This window comes from Neomonachus schauinslandi, chromosome 9, assembly GCF_002201575.2.
Source record: "Neomonachus schauinslandi chromosome 9, ASM220157v2, whole genome shotgun sequence".
Classification (NCBI taxonomy): Eukaryota; Metazoa; Chordata; class Mammalia; order Carnivora; family Phocidae; genus Neomonachus; species Neomonachus schauinslandi.
The window spans coordinates 10,941,325-10,965,720 of record NC_058411.1 but is presented as its reverse complement, the minus strand read 5'-3'; the positions used below and the strand labels follow the sequence as shown (position 1 = coordinate 10,965,720).

The window sequence follows — 24,396 nt, the reverse complement described above, 5'->3', positions numbered from 1 at the left end:
AAGTGTCTAGTCCCTGTAACAACCCAGAAGGACGGCCCCACACTGCTGGTCTCCCGCTCTAGTCCCAGCCAGCCTGGGACAGGCACACGGACTCAAACTTGGCCCCTGGAAAGGCCGCCGAGGAAGGGGAACCTCGGGAAGGATTGCGGATCGGGGGATAGGGATTTGAATCCTAACAGTGACTTTCTACTAGCTCTGGGGTCCTAGGGAAAAGTACTCAGCCTCACTGTGCCTCAGTTTGCTCATGTGCAAAACAGGACCAACGAGGCCTCTCTCCTCTGCTGGTCACTGATGTGATGGGAACAGTATCGGCCTGGTCGGAAGGAGGTGCTACACCTGCATTTAGGGCAGGGAGGGCCCTGTGTTGCCTCTGAGTCCGTCAGGGGAAGGTTACAGGAGGTGCCCCATAAATACTGGACTCCTGAGTCCGGGGGGCCGTGGGGCTCAGAAGCCAAAGGGGAAGAAGGGTGGTCGACCCATCAGAAAAAAAAGTGAAGCTGGGTCAAAAACTGACACACAGAATTACCATGTGACCAGCAATTCCTCTCCTGGGTATGTACCCAACAGACTGAGAACAGGTACTATGCCAACATTCACAGCAGTACTCACAACAGCTAACGGTGGAAACAACCCAAATGTCCATCAACACACGGAAAGACACACAAACTGTGCTTTCCACAGGATGAAACGTTATTCGGCTACACAATGGCACAGAGTGGGTGAACCCTCAAACCGGGCCAAGCGTAAGAAGCCAAACACGATAGGTCACGCACACTGTATAACACTGCTCATATGAAAGGTCCAGAACAGACAAGTTCATCGAGACGAAAAGCAGATGCGTGGTTACCAGGGGTTGAGAGGAAGAGGTTGCCAAGGGGTGACTGCTTAATGGGTACAGAGTTTTCTTCCGAGGTCGTGAAAATGTTTTGGAACATGATAGAAGGCGGTGATTGCACAAGGTGAAGACTGAACGTCACTGAACTATTCACTTGAGAATGGCTATATTGTATCTTATGTGACTATCACTCAATCAAAAAAATAAAAATAAAAATAAAAATAAAGCTAAGTCAGGAGGGCTGAGGACAGAGCCCTGGGCACAAATGGCCCTTACCCCAGCACAGGTAGCTAGAACGGCTGCTGGGGAACCTGCAGACACATACAGAGCAAGGAGCCCACACCAGGGCACCATCAGCAGTCCGCTGTGAAAGCCACGCCCGCGGGCTCTGCGCAGTCGGCAGGGCCCCCGAGCCCACGACCCTGCTGCCTCGGCGTCCTAGCAGAGGAAACACCTCATAAGGGGCAGTACCGGCCTGGCTGTGACAAGCCCTTGTCGCTGAGCACCTGCCCAAGCCTGGACCCGCCTCGAGGTCACTCTCGCCAGTCAGAGGCTCAGGCCAGCGCGGCAGCTCGGCCACTGGACCTGTGGCCCGGGGTCCTCCCCAAGTCAGAGAGAGCCAGGCAGACGCCTTGGCACAGCCCACTCGCCCCTGCAGGCCCTGAGGCATCATGTACACTTCTGGGCCTTGTTTTCTCGCTCCAAGAAATGGGGTGATAAAATCACGTGCACCGCAGGACATAGGAGCCAAGAGGCTTGCACCCAGGCATGCTGGCGAAGGGGACCGACTCCAGCTGCTGTATTATCACCAAGTCTCCTAACACACTGCTCAGAAAAGCACCTTCTCAGCTCAGCTAAGGCATCTCAGAAATCCTTCTGAAGGTGTTCGATGATCTTAAACTAAATAGCCATCCTAGGACAAGATAAAGGCACAGAGATCCTGCCCCTGGGTTGTGAACATGAAGACAATGACGATGCTCTGGGAAATGGGGAGGTGATGAAGGAGGTCACTAACTCCCCGAATACCCTGACCAGCCTGCGGGGCAGGAGGGGGAAACAGAGGCTCAGTGAGGCAATGTGACTCCCAGGCCACACATCTGAAACCTGGTGGAGCTCGGGGCTGAGGCCACCTAGTTTCGTCAGGGTCCACACTCTTCACCACTACCCTAGGATAGCAGGGTGTGGGGGCCTGCAAGTTAGGTGTGGGAGTGGGGTTCACCTTCAGCGGCCTCCAGAGGGGGAGGAAGGCGGGGCTTCAAGGCCAGGCCAGGAGGTCCTGATGGGGACTGGAGGGACCCCTGGTGGGAGGGAGGAAGGCAGGAGGGGCTTACGTCTCCCACAGAAAAGGGCATGGCTGAGCTCACTTCTCTTGTTCTGTTTTTTTAAAGATTTTATTTATTTGACAGAGAGAGACACAGCAGAGGGAGTGGGAGAGGGAGAAGCAGGCTTCCCGCTGAGCAGAGAGCCTGATGCGGGGCTCGATCCCAGGACCCTGGGATCATGACCTGAGCCGAAGGCAGACGCTTAACGACTGAGCCACCCCGGCGCCACCTCTCTTGTCTTGTCTTATGGGGTGTCAGTTCTGGGGGCTTCCTGAAGGGCAGTCAGGAGCTGAAGGGAAGGAGGAAATGAGGGCGGACCCTACAGGTGGAGAGGAGGCCCAGAACTCTCTCGAAGCTTCTCAGCTTTCCTATTTCACAGATGAAGCAACAGGCTGAGCCGCAGACAGGTGATTATCTAAGAAGATTACCTGGGACCCTCTGGGCATCAGTGAACAGCCCTAGGGGCTGCTAGAGCCACACAGGGACTGGCAGGGGCAGTGTCCCGGGAAGTCTGTGGAATGCCACCCCGCCCCCCCACAAAGTCACCAGCCAAACAAGGTCTGAGACCCTCTCAGGGAAGAAGCCCTGTGGAACTGGGTCAGTCTAAAGTCTCTGAAGGTTAGAAGACCAGCACCCCTTTGCTTGCACAAAACAGCTTTTTGTATCTTACGTGCACACAGCCAGGCGCTGAGAGATTCTGGCTTAAAATCTGGTTGTTCTCGGGGTGCCTGGGTGGCTCAGTCATTAAGCGTCTGCCTTCAGCTCAGGTCATGATCCCAGGGTCCTGGAATCGAGCCCCGCATCGGGCTCCCTGCTCCGCGGGAAGCCTGCTTCTCCCTCTCCCGCTCTCCCTGCTTGTGTTCCCTCTCTCGCTATGTCTCTCTGTGTCAAATAAATAAAACCTTTAAAAAAAAAAAAAAAATCTGGTTGTTCTCCAAGCTTCCCTGACCACAGCACTTGTTCCTGGGGAACGTCTCTCAACATCTTGAGGGACACTGGTGCTCCCTCCCGGTCCCAGTCCACGCCTGTGCTCTGTCAAACCCTCAGCACACAGCTGGCTCCTCAGAGGAACCAGACACGAGAAATGAACAGGCGGCCCGGGGGGGGGGGGGGGGGGGCAGGAGGTGATAGGCAAGTGCATGCCCCCAGTACAGGAAGGGGGGAGTAAGGCCCAGGGGCAGGGGCCTAAAGTGGATGCTGTTGGTGAGAACAGCCTAGGACAAGGAGGAGGACACAGGCAAATCCTCCCAGATTAGCCAGCACGGCCATGACTCAGGAGACGCAGCCCAGGGCTCCAAGGTCAGGGGAAGGGGCAGAGGAGACCGCCGGCCCGCTGGACTTGAGAGGGACGGCAGAAGCTGCCCTGTGACAATTTCTAACTCTCTGCTCTGGGCAAACCCTGCTCTGCCAATACCAGTGAGGGAAGAAGTCCTAAATTCCCAAGAGACCCAGCTTTGGAATCAGACCAATCTGGGGTCATGGGCCAGCATGGCCCCTGAGTGAAGAGCCCTGTGAGTCTGGAGAAGTCACTCAACCTTGCTGAATATGAGCCTCCCCACTCCGGAAAACAGAACTGTGTGCCCTGCTCCCGCAAGGGCGAGTCGGGGCCTAGGCGTGATGCCGCGGGGCGTCTAGGATGGTGCCTGTCACACAGCCCGGAACCCGCCCCAAGCCTGCCTACCCCGTGGGCCACCCCCGCGGAGGTACCAGCCAGCCCTTAACAAACGCTACTGGATTCACGCAGACATGGAAAGAGAAAGGAAGACGGACGTGCTGTTGCCTCCCACCCCTTTTCTTTAAATCAGGAAAAAGGCAGATTAGCAAGCAGGTCTGCAAATTCCTTGTGACTTGGGAGGAGGGTGGGGAGATCCTCACTCTGGGAGAAGAGTTAGAAAATCTTCCCTCGGGAGTAAGCTAATGCTCTGCTGGAGCTCAGCCCTGGGCCCCACCGCGAGCAGCACCCGCATACCCAGGGTCGGGAGGGAAGGCCACTACGGCAGGAGGAACATACCGCGGTCAGGACCGATGAGGACTCCGGCTTCGACACGTTGTGGCTATTGAAGAAGATGGACTCCCGGTCTGAAAAAGCAAAGACAGGAAGGAGCCAGAGTTAGCTCAAGGCAGAGAAGGTGACTCCACCAACCGACACCAGGGGGCAGCACCACTCCAGCCACAGTCTCCGCAGCCTTACGGTTCGGCATCCAGTAGCAGCCAACCTGGGGCCCCAGTGAGCCGGGCACCCCCACGCCAAGGAGACACGGCACCATGACCGGAAACATGTCCACTCAGGGCTCCCATTTCCCACACAAAAATAATTGCCTTAATGAGCCTACCTCTGCTACCATCTTATAGGATCCTATCTGGTTTTCCCCAACACCCAAGGCCCCATTCCGGAGTGTGTCTAGTGTGTCTTATGGACATGGCACTAGAAAAGGGGCTAAGAGGATGTCGTGGTGGCTGAGTGAGTGGGAAACGCAGTGTACCGGAGTATCAAAGGCCCGAAGTCAAGAGGTCCGGTGAATGCTATTTAATCCGGTATTTCCAGCCCCTCCCAGTATGTGACCATGGAACTCCTTTTCAGCATAGCACTTGAGAAACGCCCAAGCAGCCACCTGGCACGTGAGTGTTTAGAATACAAAGGGTTCTGCTGTTTCCCAAATACACAGGGGAAAAAATAGGAAATCGGAACATGGGCTTTTATAGGATCCATCCAAGAAAAGTATACAGAACAATTTGTTTGGCTTTGGAAGCTGGCACAGCCCCCCGAAACACCTTCCACCTCCTCCCACACCATACTTCCTGATCCATGTCTGCCTCCCACCATACCCTCAGTCCCACTGGGGCACCACCCAGATGGGCAGACCGATCCCAAGAATAATGAGAGCAATAAGCAGCTGGTTTGTCTATCCATCCTATGGAGTGAGGTTGGTCGGTCACACGTTCTCAAGCACTTGGAAGCATGGGCACAAGAATGCAAGAATCACAAAACCGCGAGCTTCACCACCCCATGCCCCCCACCAAGAATGACATGGAGATATCCTGGGCCATGAGCCCCTACGTGGCCCTGGCAGCCTCTGCTTCAGTCCCTCCAGGACGGGGCATCGTGGCTCCCGTTCCCAGGACACACTGCTCATCTCTGGGACCCAGGCCCCTAAGTGCAGGACAGGAAGGGCCTTGGTTGAGCACCATGGTGTGGAGGGGCCAGGCCGCAGGGGGCACCTGCCCTGATCGCCAAGGACCCCCACCAGCTCCAGGATTACGGTGCCGCAACTATCATGCATGAGGAAGTGATTCGGGCGGAGGCCAAGCAGGCAGGTGCTGAGATGTACCTGGCATCCTTCCCGCTAATGGGGCACACAGGCCCCTTGCCGCCCCGGTGTACCCGACAGTCCTCCCGCTGCTCCGACCAGAGCCAGTCCAGACGGGGGGCCCGAGAGACGGTCCTGGGGAGGAGCCTGGGGAAAATAAACACCCTGCAGGACTTGCGCCAGGCAGCCCCACCAATCTCTACTCCTGGGCGCTGACAGCCAAAAAGAGTGAGCCTTGAGGGGTGGCAAGGCCGGCGGGCCAGAGGACAGGGTGGGGATCGGGCAGCTGGAGTGGGGGATTCTGGCCCTCCGTAGGCACTGCCCACCTTGGCCCAACCCCACCAAACTCAGGGTGCCTCCCACCCACCCCGAGGGTCCCCCAGGGTGGCAGAGCAAGCCTTGGTAAAGGGTGGTAAAGGGCCACGCAGAGCAGGCAGACACAGCCAAGTTCAGGGAGGGTGGGAAGCCTGCAGGAGCCACAAGGCAACACCATGGGTGTTTATGCCAGGAAGGCAAGAAGCTGGGCACTCAGAAGGGCACAGCCAACACCTGCTGAACTGGACAGATCATGTCACCCAAGAGCTCCCTGAGGCAGGAAGACCAAGTCACACACGTGGACCATTTCGAAGGAGACCGCTTCTCCTCCTGGCTAACTCTGACCCGAGGGCTCTGGCCAGAGGACCGGTGAGCACTGGCGGTGGGGGAGGGGGAGCCATCCTCTGCTTACATCCTACGTGTGTCTGGCTTGAGCAGGGGCCACAGGGCGTGTGGGCAGCTTCCAGCCACTCCCCGACCCCGGAGACCGGGAAGCCGAGACAGGTCAGAACGGGTCACACATCCTTTGATGCCAACTCCTCGGGGAGCTTTAAGAGACCCAGTCCCTCTAAAGATGAAGCTGGCTAGGCCCTGGCACCCTAATCACAGGAGCACTCTGGATCTGGGGCGCCAGGCATCCCCCGTGTCCACAGCGGTCCTGAGACACACAGCCTGAGTGAAGAAGCCCCACCAACACCCTGCGGGGGCGGGAGAGCAATGAAGGGAATAGGGGTGCCGTGGCCCCCAATTTACAGATGAGAAAGAAGAGAGTCCATGACCAGCTTAATACCCCAATATTGCAGTAACTCAGTAGTCAGGAGAAGCGGCCATTCACTCTTCTGCTCCGTCTGCCTCATCTCCATGCAGGTCTCGGGGCCGGGGAAACAGGTCATAGCACTGCAGACGGGGGCCCAGATACTCTGCCAGGTCCCATACGTGTATCCGCCGCACAGAGGGGCGGCCCTGGCTGCCCTGTCCAAGGGGCTCCCTCACCCAGTGGCAGCCCCGGACCCCACTGCTTCCTCTGGAGCCCTTCATCTATGCCATGATGCATCTTTTTATTGTTTCTTTCCACATGGGCGCTCTCTCCCACTAGAATACGAGCACACGGGGGCAGGGTGCTTGGCTGACTATCTCGTTCCCTCCTGGATCAGTACCTGGCACAGGGCTGGGCACGTGGCAGCTTCAAGGAAATACGGCATCTACGGAGAGGCTGTAGGTGACAGGTCAGCAAACCAGAGCCTGGAGGTCAAATCTGGCCTATCACCTGCATTTGTAAATACAGTTTTATGGGACCACAGCATGCCCAGTTGCTTCTACGTTGTCTACAGCTGCTTTCATGCTCCAAGGGCAGAGGTACATAATTACGACAGAGCTGGACATTCTCACTATCTGGCCTTTTGCAGAAAAAGTCTGCTGAGCCCAGCTCTATGTGCTAAGTGATGCCGTTCTTTTATGGACCCCAAGGGAAAAAAGGCCCAGAAAGGAGAGTAGAATAAAGGCACCAGTCCTCACAGTCAAGAAACAGAAGTAAATCCACCAAACAAAAGGGGGAGCGGAGAAACGTGCCCATCTGGATCCTGGCCCTGGGTAGAGAGAGGGAAGCAATCTCCCCAGCTGTGAACGAAAGGCAGAGAATGTGTGTTCCTGGTGGCTGGCACAGGACACCACCAACCCTCTCAGTAAGAACCTGACTTCCATTCCAGCCAAGGCAAGCGCGAGATGCCACCGGCCCTAGCACACACCTGACTTCAGAGATGCCATCCAGTAAACACGAAAAATGGCCCTGAGAATCAACAGAGCACGGCAGTTAAGGAGGGAAGGCTAGTGTCCCTGGCTGCCCTCCCCGAGGTCCTGAAGAATCCCACTCAAGAGCCACAGCTCCCTGCATGGACAGGGGAAGCTGCAGGCCTGCCGTGCTAGACGAGAACCAGAAAGCCAGGGTGGGGGCTAGAAAGAGCCCAGAGCCCCCAAAGCCCCCCTGCTCAACTGGTCCAGCTTAAAGGACCACTGTCGATTTATGCTTCTGATCCGGAAAGCACACACGTATCAAGAGAACAAAGCCCACGCCAGCTCCCTGGCATGATGCCCCAAAGGCTGCAGACATGAAACCAGCTTTGGGGATGGATGGACGAACACGCTGAAAGTTAGGTCAGCTTATCTGAGCACAATAAACATTTCGGCATTAGCTCTGTGTGCTTATCTACTCATTGATTTGGCCCCAGCTGACATTTTATGGAAAACAGGCAAGCTGGAAATGGTCAGAAGACAGACATGGAGCCCGCACCCTCAAGACACAGGACAGAGAGTCCACACCCTGCTGCGAAAGGCTCCTGGTGCTGAGACAGAAGCTGGCCCAGCACTTTGCAACCAGGAGGAAAAGGAGAAAAAAAAAGAATACTTTTTGTCTTCAAAGGAAGAAAACCTGGTGATAAATTCCTTTTACAGGCAGAAGAATTTTGGTAAAGGAAAAAAAAAAAGAAAAGAAAAGAAAGGGAGCTACATAAAGTATACCGCTCTTAATTTAATACATTTTCCAAAGACTTAAAACATAGTATTTTTTAAAAATCAGGAAAATAATAGAGGATTTTTTTTTTTTTAAAGTCTCTTGGGGAGCCTGGGTGGCTCAGTTGGTTAAGCGTCCGACTCTTAATCTCCGCTCACGTCTTGATCACAAGATTGTGAGTTCAAGCCCCAAGCTGGGCTCCATGCTGGGCATACAGCCTACTCTTCCAGCCCACAATCTGTAAGAATGCCTCTTGCTGGTATCCAGTCACATACAAAAAGACGACCGCCCCCACCCCAGTCCGTGGTCCTCTCACCCCTAGATCATTCCATCATCCCAGTGTGCTGGGGCTGGGACCAGGGTGACAATGGGGATGTCCCAAACCCTGACACTGCAGCCTCGAGTCCTGGGGCCCCACACCCGACGAGGAGGCTGCCTGCACCCAGAAAGGAAGTGAAAAATCGATGCACATTTCCAAAGTATCTGCTCTCTGTGTTGTGTTAATGGGAAGAAAAAAGCCGTCCAGGGAAGAACAGCTGAGAGAGGAAGACAAGAACAGCTGAACTTCATTCGAGAAGTGGCTTAAAGCCACCAGGAGCGGATGGTGACAGGCAATCCCAGCAGGAGAGACTTTTTAAGAAGACACATCTGTTTGCTCAGATGGAGACAGAACAGCCCGGTATTTCAATACATCTGGTGATGGCTGGGTTCCCTTGCAGAGATAAATGTACGGCGTGTTTGAGCAAACCACATGAGGACAATCAAATATCCTCCAAGGGGTCCTCTCAGAAAGCTCTGCTTATTTCACAGACGCTGTTACTCTGTGCCAAAGGTTTCTGGAACTTGCCTTAGAGATGCCTTCAGAACCCCCAGACATTCTTTTGAGCAGCCCCAACACGAGCAAATCCTTATCTTAGTGTCTGTTTTTGAAAGGGCCAAGGGCCACCTGGTGTCCGGAGAGCAGCTAAAAAAAAGTTGAGTTTGTGGAGCCCCTCAGCCTCCAACGACAGCAGCATCCTGCAGATACTGCCACCCTGTGACACCTGAGGGATACCCGGGATCCGAAACACTCGGACTCGGTCCTCACCCCTGCAAAGGGGGGGCCTGGTGGGGGTGACTGCCCACACGTACCTGGCGGAGGTCCCACAGCTAGGAAGCACCATGAACCTGCAGGACTTCGAACGGAGCGCAGAGCCACCTCAGCGGCTGCAGAAGCGGCTAGTAACTCAGTGTCTCCCCATTTGGAAAAAGGGGACCTGATAAAGCAGTCAGCACTCTGGCCCTCAAAATACGAGGGGCCCTTTCCCAAACTCACTTCCCTGAAGGGCCCATCATCCATTCTAGCATGTTCCTCACGAGTCTCATTTCTGTGTGGGGCCCCAGGAAGCATCCTGGTGGTTCAGATGGATGGAGACCCTACAGTGACCTGGTGGGATGGGGTTTCACCTTGTTCTCCGAGACCTCCTCACCTACTGCATGCAACTCCTTCAACCTTCAGATCAGCCCATCCCCGCCACCCCCCCCCCAAAGTAACACAGGGTGGCAGTGGAAATGCTGTAGGACCGACGGCTGATGCCTGTCCCAGCTGGGCCCCCGAGATGGCAGAAGGCTTGGTTACCTGACGTGCCCGCAGAGAAGTTCTTCAGCGAGGGCCTCTGGACGACAGTGTAGGATTCGCCCACCACAAACACCTTGTACAGGACGGCGTTGTGGTTGATGAAGTTCTGGACCACACAGGGTGGCTGGATGGCACTCAGGCCCTCCTGGTTGAACACGATGGCCATCTGTGGAGACAGGGGGCCAAGGGCTGTCAGAGTCCACTACCTACTCAGTCTCAGACACAGGGACACGTCACCAGTCCAGAGCTCTGCTACCAAGGACCATCGCTGTGAACCGAGGACTCTCCATGAAAAATCTCAAGCCAGGGTGAGTGGAGTGAGACTTGAGAAGAACACCTGGGGATCAATTCACTCCTACTCTGGGGGCTTAGAAATCCTACAACATCAGGCTCTCCCTGTAGGGTTGAGCTGGCTGTGCACTGCACAACTCCTCTATTCACACTGTGATCCAGGAAATAGGACCCCCAGTTGTATACTACGCATTCTTTATGACCTCCTTAGAGGTTCCTCCACAAAGATCCAGGTGAGGCAGGAAGTGGAAGGCAACGGATCGGGAGTTGGGAGGCCTTGAGTCAAAATCCGTATGTGGACAAAGGCTGCCTCTGGTTGCCCACTCACGACATGCCCAGCCCTGTTCCGACCGCTTTATGTGAGTCACCTGGTGCTGTCCTCACAATGCACCTCTGAGGGGGGCACTATTCTCATGCACCTTTTACAGACAAGGAAACTGAGGCCCTAAAAAGCTCAGTGGCTTGTTGGAAAGTGACAGAGCCCAGGATGGGACTGAGTCTGCCCAGCACGCAGCCTTGGCCTCTGACACGCAGAGTAAGCTACACGGAGGCTTGAGGGACAGGAACATGCTGCTCCCAGTCCCTGACTGTTTGAGGACAAAGGTCCCCCCTGGAAGGATCTGGTAGGCCACTAAAGCAGGGAGAGCAGAAGGGCAGCTGGAGAAAAATCTCTGCTTGGGCTGTCAGCTGCCGGTCTGGGGCCACGGCTAATCCCTTGCAGCCCACAGGCCCCAGGAAGGAGCCACCAGATGCCCAGGACTCGGGGCAGGAATGTCGGAGCCTGGACAGCTGGCTGCCTGCACCGGCTGCCGCCCCTGGCATCCACGGTCATAGAGCACCTCCCCAACGTTCCTGGTGCTTAGCCGCACGGGGCAGAAGCAGAGAAGCAGGCCACGCGGGGAAACAGACCGTGCACGCACTGCATGTACGTGTGTGTGTGCACGCGCCACAGGGACCGTCCCCTTAGCCTTCTGCCGAGGAAGGGAAAGAACACAGGGGGCTCTGGAGCCAGACACGGGTTTAAGTCCTAGCTCCAGCGCCCAGCCACCAGAGTGCAGGGGGGGGAACTTGCTCCATTTTCCCCACTTATAAAACAGCAGCAGTAACTACCACAGGATAGCTTCAGAGGTGCTTTGGGCTTCTGGCTCAGGGGTTCAACTCAGAAGCGGGGGTTGGTAATTTCACTCTAAGCAAATCAGGGTGCTTGCCCTGGTTTAAAAACCAAACAAAAACCCAGGCAGCTCTGTGAACACACAATGAAAAGAGAGTAGTTTGGCCAAACTAGTTGGGTTTCACTGAGCTTGGGGCTGGGGGACTCAGAGAGACCTCAGTGGAGGTGAGGACCCTAATCAGAAAGCCTCACTTTCCTGTCTAAAACCAATCATGTCCATAGAGCTGTCCTCTATCCTCGCTGCACTCAACATCCCCAGGCACCCCTAGAATAGGTGAGGAGCCTTGCCCCCCAACCTCCAGACTCATGCTGTGGGGGGTGCCCCACCCGAGGGGGCAGCCGTCTGACGTGAAAGCCTCCCAGGAGGCAGGCGGCCTGCAGCACACACCAACTCCCTGGGAGCCTCCAGATTCCAACCCTGGAGGCTCCGTTCCCAACCCCCCCACTCAGGAGAAGAGGAGCCACTCCCTGAAACAGCACACTGTGGGTCGGGAGAGACAGGGATGCACACATGTGTACATTTTGGAGCCAGATTCCAACAGCTAGACCAAGGGATGAAAGCCTCCCCGGAACACACCGACCCCAGACGTGAGGGTCGAGACTCCTGCCAAGGAGGGAGCTCACTTGGATCCGGAACACCCCCACCGTTCTGCAGTGACCTGGCAGGCTCCATACCTGGTTCCCTCACAACGCACCCAACGCTTTCTGTGCCAGGCCCCACAGCAGCACGGGCAGCAAGCCCCTCCTCCTCCACAACCACCATCACATCCCCACTTCCAAGTGCGGACAGACACTCAGAGAGGCTGGGGGATCTGCCCAAAGTCACACAGTTGGCAGTGCACAGAGCCAGACCTGCTCCCAGGTCTGTATGAGTCTAGAACTCTCTCACGGAGAGAAGCGGTTACTCTCCTGCAGGCTGAGCTTTTCTGCATCAGGACGGTCTAACCACGCTAACAGTGACTAGAGCCACCCTGCCAGTCAGAGAAGCGCAAGGCACTGACCCACAGAGGGACCGGGTACTAGTGAACAGGGCAGGTGGGAGGTTGGCGGGCGGGTGCTGTGGGGGCAGTGAGAGCATCTTTCCAGCTCACAGCATGCAGAGGGGCCCGGTGCAGGGCCCGGCATAGAGCGGGCGCACAGGGAGTGACCCACACTGACAAGCCAGAGGTCGTAAAGCCGGACAGGTCAAACTGCAATAGGATCTGCAAGGGCTCAGAGCGGGCAGGCAGACCCCTGGCACACGCCTCCCACCCTTGGGGACAGGCCAGGCATGGGCAGAGGCTGGCGACAGTGTGCAGAGCCACAAGCACGGGCAAGACAGGGAGCGGGAGCAGCAGGGGTGGGATCTAGCACACAGACTCTTGCGGGCTCCCAGAGGGACACTGTGAGCTGGAAAGACAGGGGCACGGGGGGAGGAAGTGGGGGAAGAGGGCAGTCAAAGTTTCCGCTTACCTCGTGAGAGTTGGTGCCATGAGCCACTCTGGTTTTGCAAACTATGGAGCAGGGAGAGAAAAGCAGAGAGAAATCAGTGAGGTGACTTCCCCACAAAGCCTGACCTGGCAGACATGGGGAGAAATTCCTGAAACTCCTGCAGCCCGTGGGGATAAGGGGCAGTGGGGAGCTAGGGAGACAGGCTGGCTCAACGGTGGCCAGCATCCGCACTCAGGGTGGTCTGGACAGACGCTGCGGGGCCAGCAGAAGAGCACCTCCAGCCCACACCACCTGAGGACCCGTCTCCACTGTGCAGGTGGGAGCGGGATGCGGGGCTCAGCCCTCCCTGGCAGCCAAGGCCCTCGTGTGTCCCGGGGAGCCACAGACAGCCCCCCACCACCATCCGGCCCATGGCCTGCCGGGCCTGCCGAGCCTGCCCAGCGGGGCCCGGGACGGTACGCACTGAAGGGGAACGCCAGGCCGTTCTGCTCCAGGAGCCTCATAGTGTCGTCTCCACTCAGGCTCGTGAGCTCCATGAAGGGTGGTGAGCAGATCCTGTCATCTGTGGACAGAGAAGAAGCCCACATCAGCAGGCCACCCGCTAGCCCCCAGGCCCACTTTCCTGTGACAGACCCACCTCCCCGGGGCCTCCCTCGGCACCCCTGCCCTCCTGAGCGGACACCCCAACTCCGCGAGGGCGCGAGCATGCGCACAGACACCTACAGTAACAGCGGCATGGTCTTTAATTACGTTTTGTATTAACATTTCTGTAATTACAGAACCAACGTATGATAAGCATAAAACTTGAAGACCAAAGAAAAGAACCACATGCGCTCACAGATACGACTACTACTGCAACCAAGCCTAGAGGCACGGGCACATGTACGCACACAGAACTCTACAACCGGATACTGTCTGGGAACCCAAATGCTCACTCAGTGAACTATGAACATTATCTGGTTCAATAAAGCCTTCTCCTACCACACGCCTTACTGGCTTCACAGTAACTGCAGGAGTGACGCTGCGGGGTTAGCTCCGGCCATGCGTCTAGCACTGTGCTATGGGCTTTGCGTGCACCTCTGAAGTCTGCAGAACAATCCTATGAGAAGGAAGCCGAGGCTGGGGGGACACATCTCATCAGCCACTGCCTGCTGGTGTGGCCTCCTGACTCCTTCCCTCCCTCCCTCGCTCCCTCTCTCAAGCACGCTCACGGCCCTTCTCCAGCCTCCTGCAGACACACTCTGACCCTGGCCCTGCCCCGCTGCCAACACCTTCTCACACCCTGGCTTGCCTGAGTCCCCGGTTTCAGAGGGGCGCCCATCCAGTGGGTTCTCGGTACATCTGGTTTTTCTGAAAAGCTCTGGGAGCTGAGTCTGCTCTGGTTGTCGGAATGCTCCTGGTGCCAGGCACCGAGTTAGGGCAAAACAGATGATCTGTGGGATAACCAAATGTATTCTGATGCTCCCCACCGTTTGCTAAATTACATCCCTGGCTTGTTATTACTGCTTCTTGTCTAGGCCCCTTCTCAGATCAGACCAGCAGCTCCTCAGGAGGTGGGACCACCCTGTACTTCTGAGCATAGGGACAGGGAAAGGTCAGTGTTGGTAAGGTGCCCTCCTCCCCCAAACCTTGGAAAACAAACCAAAAAGTAAAGAAGCAAAGTGGCCTGTCTCCAGGAACTTTGAGCTACTTGGCTGGCTAGAAGGTCAGTACATTAAACCAAGGTAAGATCCAGCCTCATACAGCTCATAAAAAGGAATGCCAAGAATTACACAGGGCATATTAAAAGTGTTTTTATCTCTCTCCCCACCCACCTGTAAAATCCAAACTCCATATAGGCGCAGAAGTGTTGGCAGATTTCAGGGGTTGCAGGGCTTCTTGGGGACCACAGGAGGGTGGTCTGGGGACAGTGTTTGCTGAGCCCTGGCAAACGGTGCTACAGGCCCTCCAAACAGAGCATTCATTTAATCCTCAAACTGCTATGACAGTGTCTCTGTGGACAGAGGCCAAAACAGGCCCCAACAAGCAGTCTGCCGAAAGTCACATGACGGTCAATGACAGAGGCAGGACGAGGAGCCAGGTTAAAGGGGAGGCCAGGAAAAGAGAAGTCAGGAAAGTCGGGGTGGGGAGCTGGGGCTACGTGTTGGCTCTCAGCCGTAAGTCACTATCTAGACAAGGCCCCATTCCTGCCCCGCCTCCAAGCCTGGACTCAGAGCCCAGGCGGGGAAGCTTGTTGCTGCGAACACACAGCCCCTGCAGCCCAGACCTGACCGAATGTGACACGCAAGGCCTGAACAAACTGGAGGGTCCTGCAGCAGACAGGTGCTCACCTGTGCCTCAGGCGTGGCCCATCCCTTCCCAAAGGAAGGTTCAGAGACAACTGGAGCCCAACAGGCCACTTCCCGTGACAGCTTCCGGACTCTCCATGAGCAGACGTTTCAGAACAGGTGCATCAGCCTGGCCCTACATTAGCCTTGCAATGCCCCCATCAGTGACCCCTCCCACCCTAGCCCACCCACGCTTTCACATGTCACCAATCATAGCCAAGTGCTCCGTAAACTGCACTTGATATGTGCCAGACAACACCGTCTACAAAGCAATTCAAGCCCCCTCACAAGAGCCCCATGAGAAAGTAGTCACTCCCAGTTTACAGGCGACGTCCCCTGCCCAGAGTTACACAGTGAGTATGTGGTGTAGCTGGGGAAGCTCAGACCTGGGAAGCTAGCTCCCTAGCAGATAAAGTGCTCACTTCATATTAGCAGGATAAAGGACAAAGCTTTTACTGAGATGATCATCTCCAGAAGACTCAGAAAAAGCAATGGGCAAAATCCAATGTCCTTCAGGATAAAGACACACAACAAACCAGAAGGGAACTTCTTCAATCTGATTAAAGAGCATCTACAAAAACCACAGAAACATTCTACGTTGGGGTGAAAGACTGGACGCTTTCCCCTTAAGACTAGGAACAAGACAAGGATGTCTGTTCTTGCCACTTCTATTCAACACCGTAGTGGAGGTTCTAGCCAGGGTAATTAGGAGAGAGAATGAAATAAAAAGCCTCCAGACAGGAAAGAGGATGTAAAACTGCTTCTCTATGCGGGTGATGTGATCCTGTTTACAGAAAATCCCAAGGAATCCACACACACAAAAACCCAAAACCTATTAAGATAAATAAGTTCAGTAAGACTGCAAAAGAAAAGATCAATACACACACACAAAAAAACAATTATATTTCTATATGTTAGCAAAGAATAATCTGAATATGAAATTAAGAAAATAATTTTACTTACAGTAGCATTAAAAAATAAAAACACTTAAGAAATAAATTTAACCAAAGACTTAAATGCTGAAAACTATAAAATGTGGCTGAAAAACATTCAAGAAGATCTCAATAAATAGAAAGACATCCCATGCTCATGAATAAGACATTTAATATATGAGGCTGGCAACACTCCCACAGTGATCTACGGATTCAGCGCAATCCCCATCAAAATCCCGGCTTTCTTTTAGTGGGAACTGACAAGCTAATCCTTAAATTCATGTAAAAATGCAAGGGACCCAGGAGAGCCAATCTTGAAATCTTGAAAAAGCACAAAGTTGGAAGACTCACACTTCCCAATTTAAGAACTTACTACAAAGCTACAGTAATCATGCAGTATGGTAGTGGTACAAAAACAGACCTACAGATCAATGGAATACAACTGAGAGACCAGAAATAGACCCATCCATCTGGAGTCAACGGACTGTCCACCACGGTGCCAATATAATTCAAGTGGAGTGGGGAAACGACAGTCTTTTCAACAAATGGTGGTAGGAAAACTAGATATCCATGTGTGAAATAATGAAGCTGGAATCCTACCTCACACCATACACAAGAATTGATTCAAAATGGATCATGATCTAAATATAAGATCTATAACAGTGAAACTCTTAGAGGACAACATGGGTGTAAATCTTCATGACCTTGAGTCACGTAATGGTTTCTTAGATACTAAAAGTACAAGAAACCAAAGTAAAAATAGGTAAATCTGATACCATCAAAATTAAAAACTTTTGTGCTTCAGAGGACATTATCAAGAAAGTGAAAAGACAACCCACAGAATGGGGAAAAATATTTGCAAATCATACATCTGATAAGAGTCTAGTATCCAAACCATATAAAGAACTATTAACAAGCAATAAAAAGACAACCCAAATTTAAAATGGGCAAAGGATTTGGGTTTTTTTTTAAGATATTATTTATTTATTTGTCAGAGGCAGAGAGAGCGAGAGAGAGCAAGCGAGCACAAGCAGGGGGAGAGGCAGGCTCCCTGCTGAGCAAGGAGTCTGATGAGGGACTCGATCCCAGGACCCGGAATCATGACCTGAGCCGAAGGCAGACGCTTAACTGACTGAGCCACCCAGGCATCCCTGGGCAAAGGATTTGAATAGACAGTTCTCCAAATAAGACCTACAAATGGCCCAAGTGCGTGTGAAAAGATGCTCAACATCATTAGCCATCGGGGAAATGCACATTAGCCATCGGGGAAATGCAACGAGGTATTATTTCATACCTACTGAGATGGCTATGATCAAAAAGACAAAAGTGCTGTCATTGCTGGTGGGGAAGTAAAATGGTGCCGCTGCTTTGGGAAAGAATCTGGCAGTTCCTCAAACAGTTAAATATAGAGTTACAATACAACCTAGTAATTCCACTCCTAGATATAAAACCAAAGGGATGCAAACACATGCCCACACAAAAACCTGCCCAGCAATGTCCATGGCAGCATTATTTGTAAGAGCCCAAAAGTGGCAACAACCCAAATGTCCATCTCCTGATGAGTGGATAAACAAAGTGTGATATGCCCATTCAACAGAGTCTTCTTCAGCCAGAAATAGGAATGAGACACGCTATAACATGACCTTGACAACAGAACGCTTAGCGAAGCTAAGAAGCCAGTCACAAAAGCCACATAGTATGACTTCATTTATATGAAATGCCCAGAATAGGCAAAAGCCAGAGAAACAGAAAGGAGACTGGTTGCCAGGGGCGAGGGGACAGGGGGACGGGGACAGACTACAGACGAGTTTATTTCTTTCTGGAGTGATGAAAATGTTCTGGACTTAGACAGTGGTGTTGGTTGAGCAATCTGGGGAATACATTCAAAGCTACTGAACTGTATGTGTACTTGAAAAAGGTGGATTTTATGGCATGTGAATTTTATCAACTTTAAAAAAAAAGAAAGAAAGAAAGAAAAATCCCCCAGCAGTACCAACAGCTGTCATCCCTCAAGTGCTGGCTCTCTGCGGACACTGGGTTGAACAAATGCTTCATGTACGGTGTCTCTTTCAAGCCTGCAGAGTCCTGTTGCTTGTCCCCACGCCCGTCCAGGGTGGACTCGGACAAGGACAAGGTGAGTGCTCCCCCCAGAGATGCTTGGGGTCCAGGTAAGAAGCAGAGATGAGACATTTCCAGTGAATGGGCCACATCTGGCATTAGGCCAGACAACCCCACCTTTCTGAAATCCCAGGCTTTGGTTAAGAAGCAGGGCCCAACACGGAACTAAGGTGGCGAAGAACCAAGTGCACCAAGGAAGAGGGGCACATGCACACTGTCACCGTCTTGCTCCTTCCTCCTAACCTGGAGCCTGCTGACCACACCCTGAGAAGAAGGCCCCACTGGATGCCTACCCCCACTCTTACTCCGGAGGAGGGGCCGGGACGGAGACTGGCCCCGTCGCACCCAGGAAGGGCCCACAGTTGAAGCTCAGTCACCCCCAAGAGGCCAGCACTGGGTGAAGGTGGTCCCGGGCCTGCACGGCAGAGGCAGGAAGGGACCCCTGTCCCTCACCAGGCCACGGCTGCTCCGTGCCCCAGGCCTGCCCCACTCTGGACCATGATGTCTTAACTTCTTGACCCACTTTCTGGCTACTTGGAGCCAAAACCATCCTGCCGGTCTGTGAAATCACAATAAATTAGAAACGACTCCTGTTCCTATTTTGGTTTCAACAACCATTCACCACCAATGGCAAAAAAAAAAAAGTGTTGAGGCTCTGCTAAATGCTAGGAGCTAGAGACAGAGCCTGCCCTCACGGAGCTTACGTTCCCAAACAAGAAACCAGACTGACAAGTAGAACGTAGAGCTAGAAGGGAGTGAGGTCAGGGAGCGGCTCGAGGGACAAAGACAAGGGAAAGCGAGCGGGCGGCCAAGGCGATGCATGTGGGGTCAGCGCGCTCCCAGCAGAGAGAACAGACCATGCAAAGGCTCTGCATAGGGACGTGCTGCGGCCTCTGCACAACCCAGCCCCAGCCTCTGGGAGGAGGACGTGGACATCCATCTAGCTCTCAGACACTGAGGCCTCCTGGCTGGTGGGAGGGCCGGGGAAGGAACCTGGTCCCCGTGACAAGAGCCAGCGCCCTGGTGGCAGCAGACGTGCCAGCCCCACCACACGAGGGATGGCGGCAGCGCAGGCACGCCCGTGGGAAGCTCTCAACATCGCCAGCAGCTTTCCCCCCGAAGAGAGACAGAGTGAAGACTCTTTCTCTAAGTCAGCACTGGGAGCCCGGGGAGCTATTTATGGTTCCCAGAAAAAGCCTACTGTTGCTTATTTATCTATCGTCTTTATTTCTGGATGGGAGTTGGAAAGAGGCTTTTTTTAGTCGGATGGTGGGTTGTGTTCTGTGAAGAGCTGAAACCTTAGCCCCTGGGAAACTGAAACCCCGGCCCCGTCTTCCCTCTGGGCCGCTCTCATCACAGAATGGGAAGCTGGGGGCCCTCGGAGATGAGCAAGTCCCGACCATATGTCCACATGTCCAGAGAGGGAAGTGGAAGAGTTCACGGCCACAGGCAAGTTACTGGCAGGCGAAGGGGGAGAACCCAGGAGTCTCGAGTCACACTGCCCCCACTCTGCCGAGTGGTCATGCCCTTATCTGACTAGAGGCAGCTGCTGGAGAGCTCCCCAGAAGATAAAAGACCAACGACGAACAGGTGGGTAAAAGAAAAGGTACAGCTAGGAGTGGGGTACAAAGAGAGATGGCACTCTGAAGCCTGACTTTGAACCTGTGATAAATTACTTATCAGCTGTATCCTTTGGCAAGTGACCAAACTCTGCTGGGCCTTACTTTCCCCGTCTGTAAAATGGGAGCGATGTCTCCCTGAAGGGTAGTCAGGAGGCCTGGTACATAACAGGGGTGTGTCGGGGGCCAGGCCCCATCCATGGCGCCGGCAGAGCAGGCCGTCCTCGTGGCTCTGAGAGATGCCCGGGCAGGGCACTGGTGGGGGGAGGGCGTGGGAGCAGCTGTACCAGGACCCTGCCTCAGTTCCCCTCTCTTGAACAGGTTTAATTTCTTCACCCAGACAGTATCTGATGAAAAGATGACCCATGGGCAGGGGCAGTCCCCGGGGACACACAGGGCTGGAATGCTCTGAAGCCTCTGTGATGGGCAGGGCCCCAGGAGCGAACAACACCCAGGAGTCAGGGCTGGGCAGAGGCCAGAAGAGGCAGAAGACAGACCAGGGAGGGGATCCAGGCGGCCAGGAGGCTGTGCAGCTAGACGACATCATGGGAACGTGCAGGAGAAGCACGTATTACATCTGCCGGTTCGTCTCCCTCCCTAGAACGTCAGTTCCATGAGGGCAGGAGATTCTGGGTTTTGTTCACAGCTGTAGGCCAGTGCCTAGAACACTGCCTGGCACACAGTAGGTCCCCAACAAACACCTGCTGAGTGCATGATCTGACCCGTTGAGTGAAGGGGTCCACAGTGCCTAACACAGAAGGCTGGCTCCTGGGGCATCTGGGCCCCATCTGAACAGATGCAGGGCATGTGGTCAGCGTGTCTGGGCGCGAAGGACCCCGTTCCAGGCCTCGCCTGCCACGCAGGCCTCGCACCACCACGTGGTCACACCCCTCCGCCCCGGACTTGTTCCACTCAAAAACAAGAAAGCAGTCACATACGACCCTGCTCAGCCTGGCCTTTCTCTCTGAAGGACTTCGCCAGCACAGGCATCCTCTTCGCCTACTTTGGTACGATGGTGACTGGACTCGCCACTGGAATCCCAGCCTTACTGAACACCCGCCGGCAGCATCTTCCCAAGATTCTGCGTATCCCGGTTACCCGCCCGGTGACATTTCCCTGGAGTCAGGCATTTACATTCGTGCCAATTCTTCTCCGTCAGACTGGGCTTCGATGACCGCCCCTCGTGTGTAAGGCTTTGTACGTGTGGCAAATCATGTCCACGTCAAATTCCCAGAAGTGACTTCTGGGTCCGCGGGAATCGACGTTTCTAGGGTTCTTGCCGGTGCCACGCTGTTTCCCAAAAGGACAGCAGGATGTCGCTGAGGCACCTGCACCGGACGGTCTTGACCGTGCCTTCTCAGCCCTGGGTAGTCGCACGTTCAGAAACCTGGGCAGTCCTCTCAGGAAGGAAGACAATGGGTGCCACGGGGAACAACCCCATCACTGCACATACGGTCCCTCTGGGGCCAGCGGGCCACCTGCAACAGTGAGGGAGGCATGAAGACAGGGAGGCTGGCGTGGGGAGTCACTACCAGCAAAAGCTCTGGACCGGGGCCTGGAGACCAGTGTGGGATTCCGACAGCTCCACTGGGCCCTGGGCTCCTGACCGGCAGAATGGGGAGTCCTACTGAGCCAGCCCTGTCTACAAGCTGGCATTGCAGGGAGAACCTAGGACAAGCAAAAAGTGCCATGGGGCCTGCACAAGGCCAGATAAAGAAGCCAGGCCCTCGGGGCAGCAAGGCCCTGTCACGACCACTGCCATCCATTCACACCCTCCTCACTCAGCAAGGGAGGCTCCGGGCCCAGGTGTCACCATGAGCCAGGCAGTGGCACAGGGCCCTTGGCTGCGCCCCGCTCCAGATGGGGACAGAAGCAGAGACCACAGGAGCACCCCAACCCCGTGCATGCTGGAGGCAAGGCCGGGAGAGAGCGTATGACTCAGAGTACCAGCCAGCGGACCGGGGCGCCCCAGCATGTGGCTCTGCATCCTGGGAAGACCAGAGGGTCCACGGGAGGAGGCCATGCCGCTGGACGCTGGTGAGGCAGGAAGCCGCCACCTGCACACACCCTCTCGCCTTAGCCAGAGCAGCTGCGCGGACGCGGGTCTGCCTTTCCGGCAGGATGCAAGCTCCATGAGGGCAGGGACCTTCTCCATCGCGTTCAGGGCCTAGCCCCCAACAAATGAGCAGATGAGGGAACGAAGCAGACCCTGGCCTGGGCTCCCACTGCTCCTGCCCGAGAGAAGCGGCCTCTGTCAAATCGCAGTTCCCACGGAGCCTGCAGCATCTCGGCCAGGGGCCCCGCACGCCAGCCCCAGCTGCGGCCATCCGGAGCTGGGCTCTGTCCTGCCTGCCTGGGCCATTCGCCACTCCCAGGGGCTGTCCCAAGCAGGAAACGGTGTGACACAGGAGTGTGAATGACAGAGCAGGCACGGGACAAGACTCAGAGGCAGCAGGTCAGGTTCCCACTCAGTCTTCCGAGAGCTGGGGGAACACCAATGCCCGGAGATCTCCGGCCAGGAGCCTCGCACGTGCTGGTCCCTCGGCCCGCCGAGCCCTTCCTTCTAGCCCCTTCTTGGCCTGATGAACTCCCGCCTATCCTCCAAGCCTTGTCAGGCCACCTTCCTGCACTGGGAGGCTCCCCTGAACACCCCTTCCTGTGCATCCAGGAAAAGGTCCCTTCTGCTGGCTCACCGCGTCTTGGTGGCTGAGGATGTGGCAGCCTCTGCCTCGACTGGGTGCCCCTGGAGGGTCTGCAGGGGACACAGGCTACCTGGGTTTGAATCCCAGCCCCACCTCATGCGAGCTGTGTGGCTCTGGCCGAGTAACCTCACCTCTCTGCCTCAGTGTCCTCACTGGAAAATGAGGACAACACTATCTACCTCACAGGGCTGTCCCCCTGCCTGCACATTCAGAAAACATATTTTAAGTCACGAAATGGCCCTTAAATACAGAATATACATTCATACTTTTTAACAGTTGCATCAGACCTTTTTTATTTAACAAGAAATAAACTGGCTGATACAGCTAAATCCCAGATCACCAAGTGTAGTGGGGTGTGTTGGGGAAGGAGAGGCTGGTCAACTGCCAAATACATACCCCAAACATGTCCACCATGACACCCAGGGCCAGGGGAGTCATGGAAGACTGCCTGGAGGTGGCAGCCACCACAAATGGCAGCCCAGAAAGCAAAACGCGGTAGCGATAATGAGCATCAACTCTGCAGCCGAGAGCCAGCCCAGTCCCTGCAACCATGCCAGGCCACTGATTCTCTCTGATCCTTTCTCTCACCTGTAAAACGGGACAGCAATGCTGCCCACCTCCCATAGCTATTAAGGAGACTTGGTGAGGCCATATGCATGAAAGGCATTTGGAAACACTTGAGAACCAGAGTTAGCCCTGTTTCTGCGGACATACTACCCTCCTGCCTCCTCAAGGCACCTCTGCAAGCCCCATCCCTCTGGGAGGGGAGGCTCCAATACCCACCTGCCCACCAGGAGCTCCGCCCCAGGATTTGGGCAGCTGCAGCGGCCTCAGCCAGTCCTCCTGGGACACCGACCGAACAAATGCTGTGGCCCAGCACTGGGGCTTCTCCCAGCTGCCTGACTACATGCTGCTGGAGTCTGGGAATCCAGGAACCTCCTTCTTGGTAGCCTCACCCCATAACCATCTTCTTCCCACCACATCCGCTCTACCCACAAACCACGGATTTCTGGTGCCTTGCCCACCTTATTCACCAATTAATCCAAACCACACACCGGTATTAGATCCTGGGTCACCTTTCTAAAGCACCCACCTACATAGTGAGGCCGCTCTCAGCTCAAGAATTGTCCGTGGCTGACTCAAGTCAAAGTCCAAAGCCCTTCCAGGCTTCTGCAACCTGACCCTGCTTAACTTCCTGTTCCGGGCTGGACTGTGTTCCCCCCAAATTCACATGCTGAAGCCCCAACCCCCAATTCCTTAGGATGTGACTGTATCTGGAGACAGGGCCTTTAAATAGGTGATTAGGTTAAAATGAGGTCCGAGGGTCAGGCCCTGATACAATCTGACCAGTGTCCTTCTGAGAAGAGATTAGGACCCAGACACGCACAGAGGGAAGAGCACGCAAGGACCCAGGGACACGGCAGCCATCTGCAAGCCGAGGAGACAGGCCTCCGAAGAAACCAGCCCTGCGGACACCTCGATCCTGGACTTCCAGCCTCCAGAACCATGAACACTTACCAGCAGTAAATGTCTGTTGTTAAGCCAGGTCTGTGGTGCTTTGCTGCAGCTCCAGCAAACTATGCGCCTCCCAACTCCTCCCGGAATACAGAACCCAAGATCCTTCCCAGCCAAACCCTGGCTCCACACAGAGGTCTCACCATCCCCCTCCGCCCCCCCGCCACAAATCTGGGAACGCCCCTCCTCCTACCACTCGGCAACAACCTCTAAGCTCTCCAGAACAAGGGGTCTTGTGCCGCCGCCGCCTCCTAGCAGCACCCCACCCAGAACCTTCCACCGGCAGTCATGCTTGTTGCAGCACCCTCTCTCTCCTGCCCTGCTACCTTGTCTGACCGCTCCTCTCTCACACCCTGTTAAACTTCCACATGTTTGGGTTCTGACTC

General features: G+C 54.9%; 1 protein-coding gene across 1 annotated transcript in view; it reads right to left on the bottom strand.

The window, feature by feature from the left end:
- The window catches only part of ITPK1 (inositol-tetrakisphosphate 1-kinase), a 169,031-nt gene that overhangs the window by 6,903 nt on the left and 137,732 nt on the right, over window positions 1-24,396 (bottom strand). The window contains exons 5-8 of the mRNA XM_044917902.1: window positions 13,261-13,359; window positions 12,819-12,859; window positions 9,905-10,070; window positions 4,169-4,236 (exon numbers count right to left, since the gene is read on the bottom strand). Of these exons, the coding sequence (XP_044773837.1) occupies window positions 4,169-4,236; window positions 9,905-10,070; window positions 12,819-12,859; window positions 13,261-13,359 (374 nt within the window). The remainder of the gene's footprint in view (window positions 1-4,168; window positions 4,237-9,904; window positions 10,071-12,818; window positions 12,860-13,260; window positions 13,360-24,396) is intronic.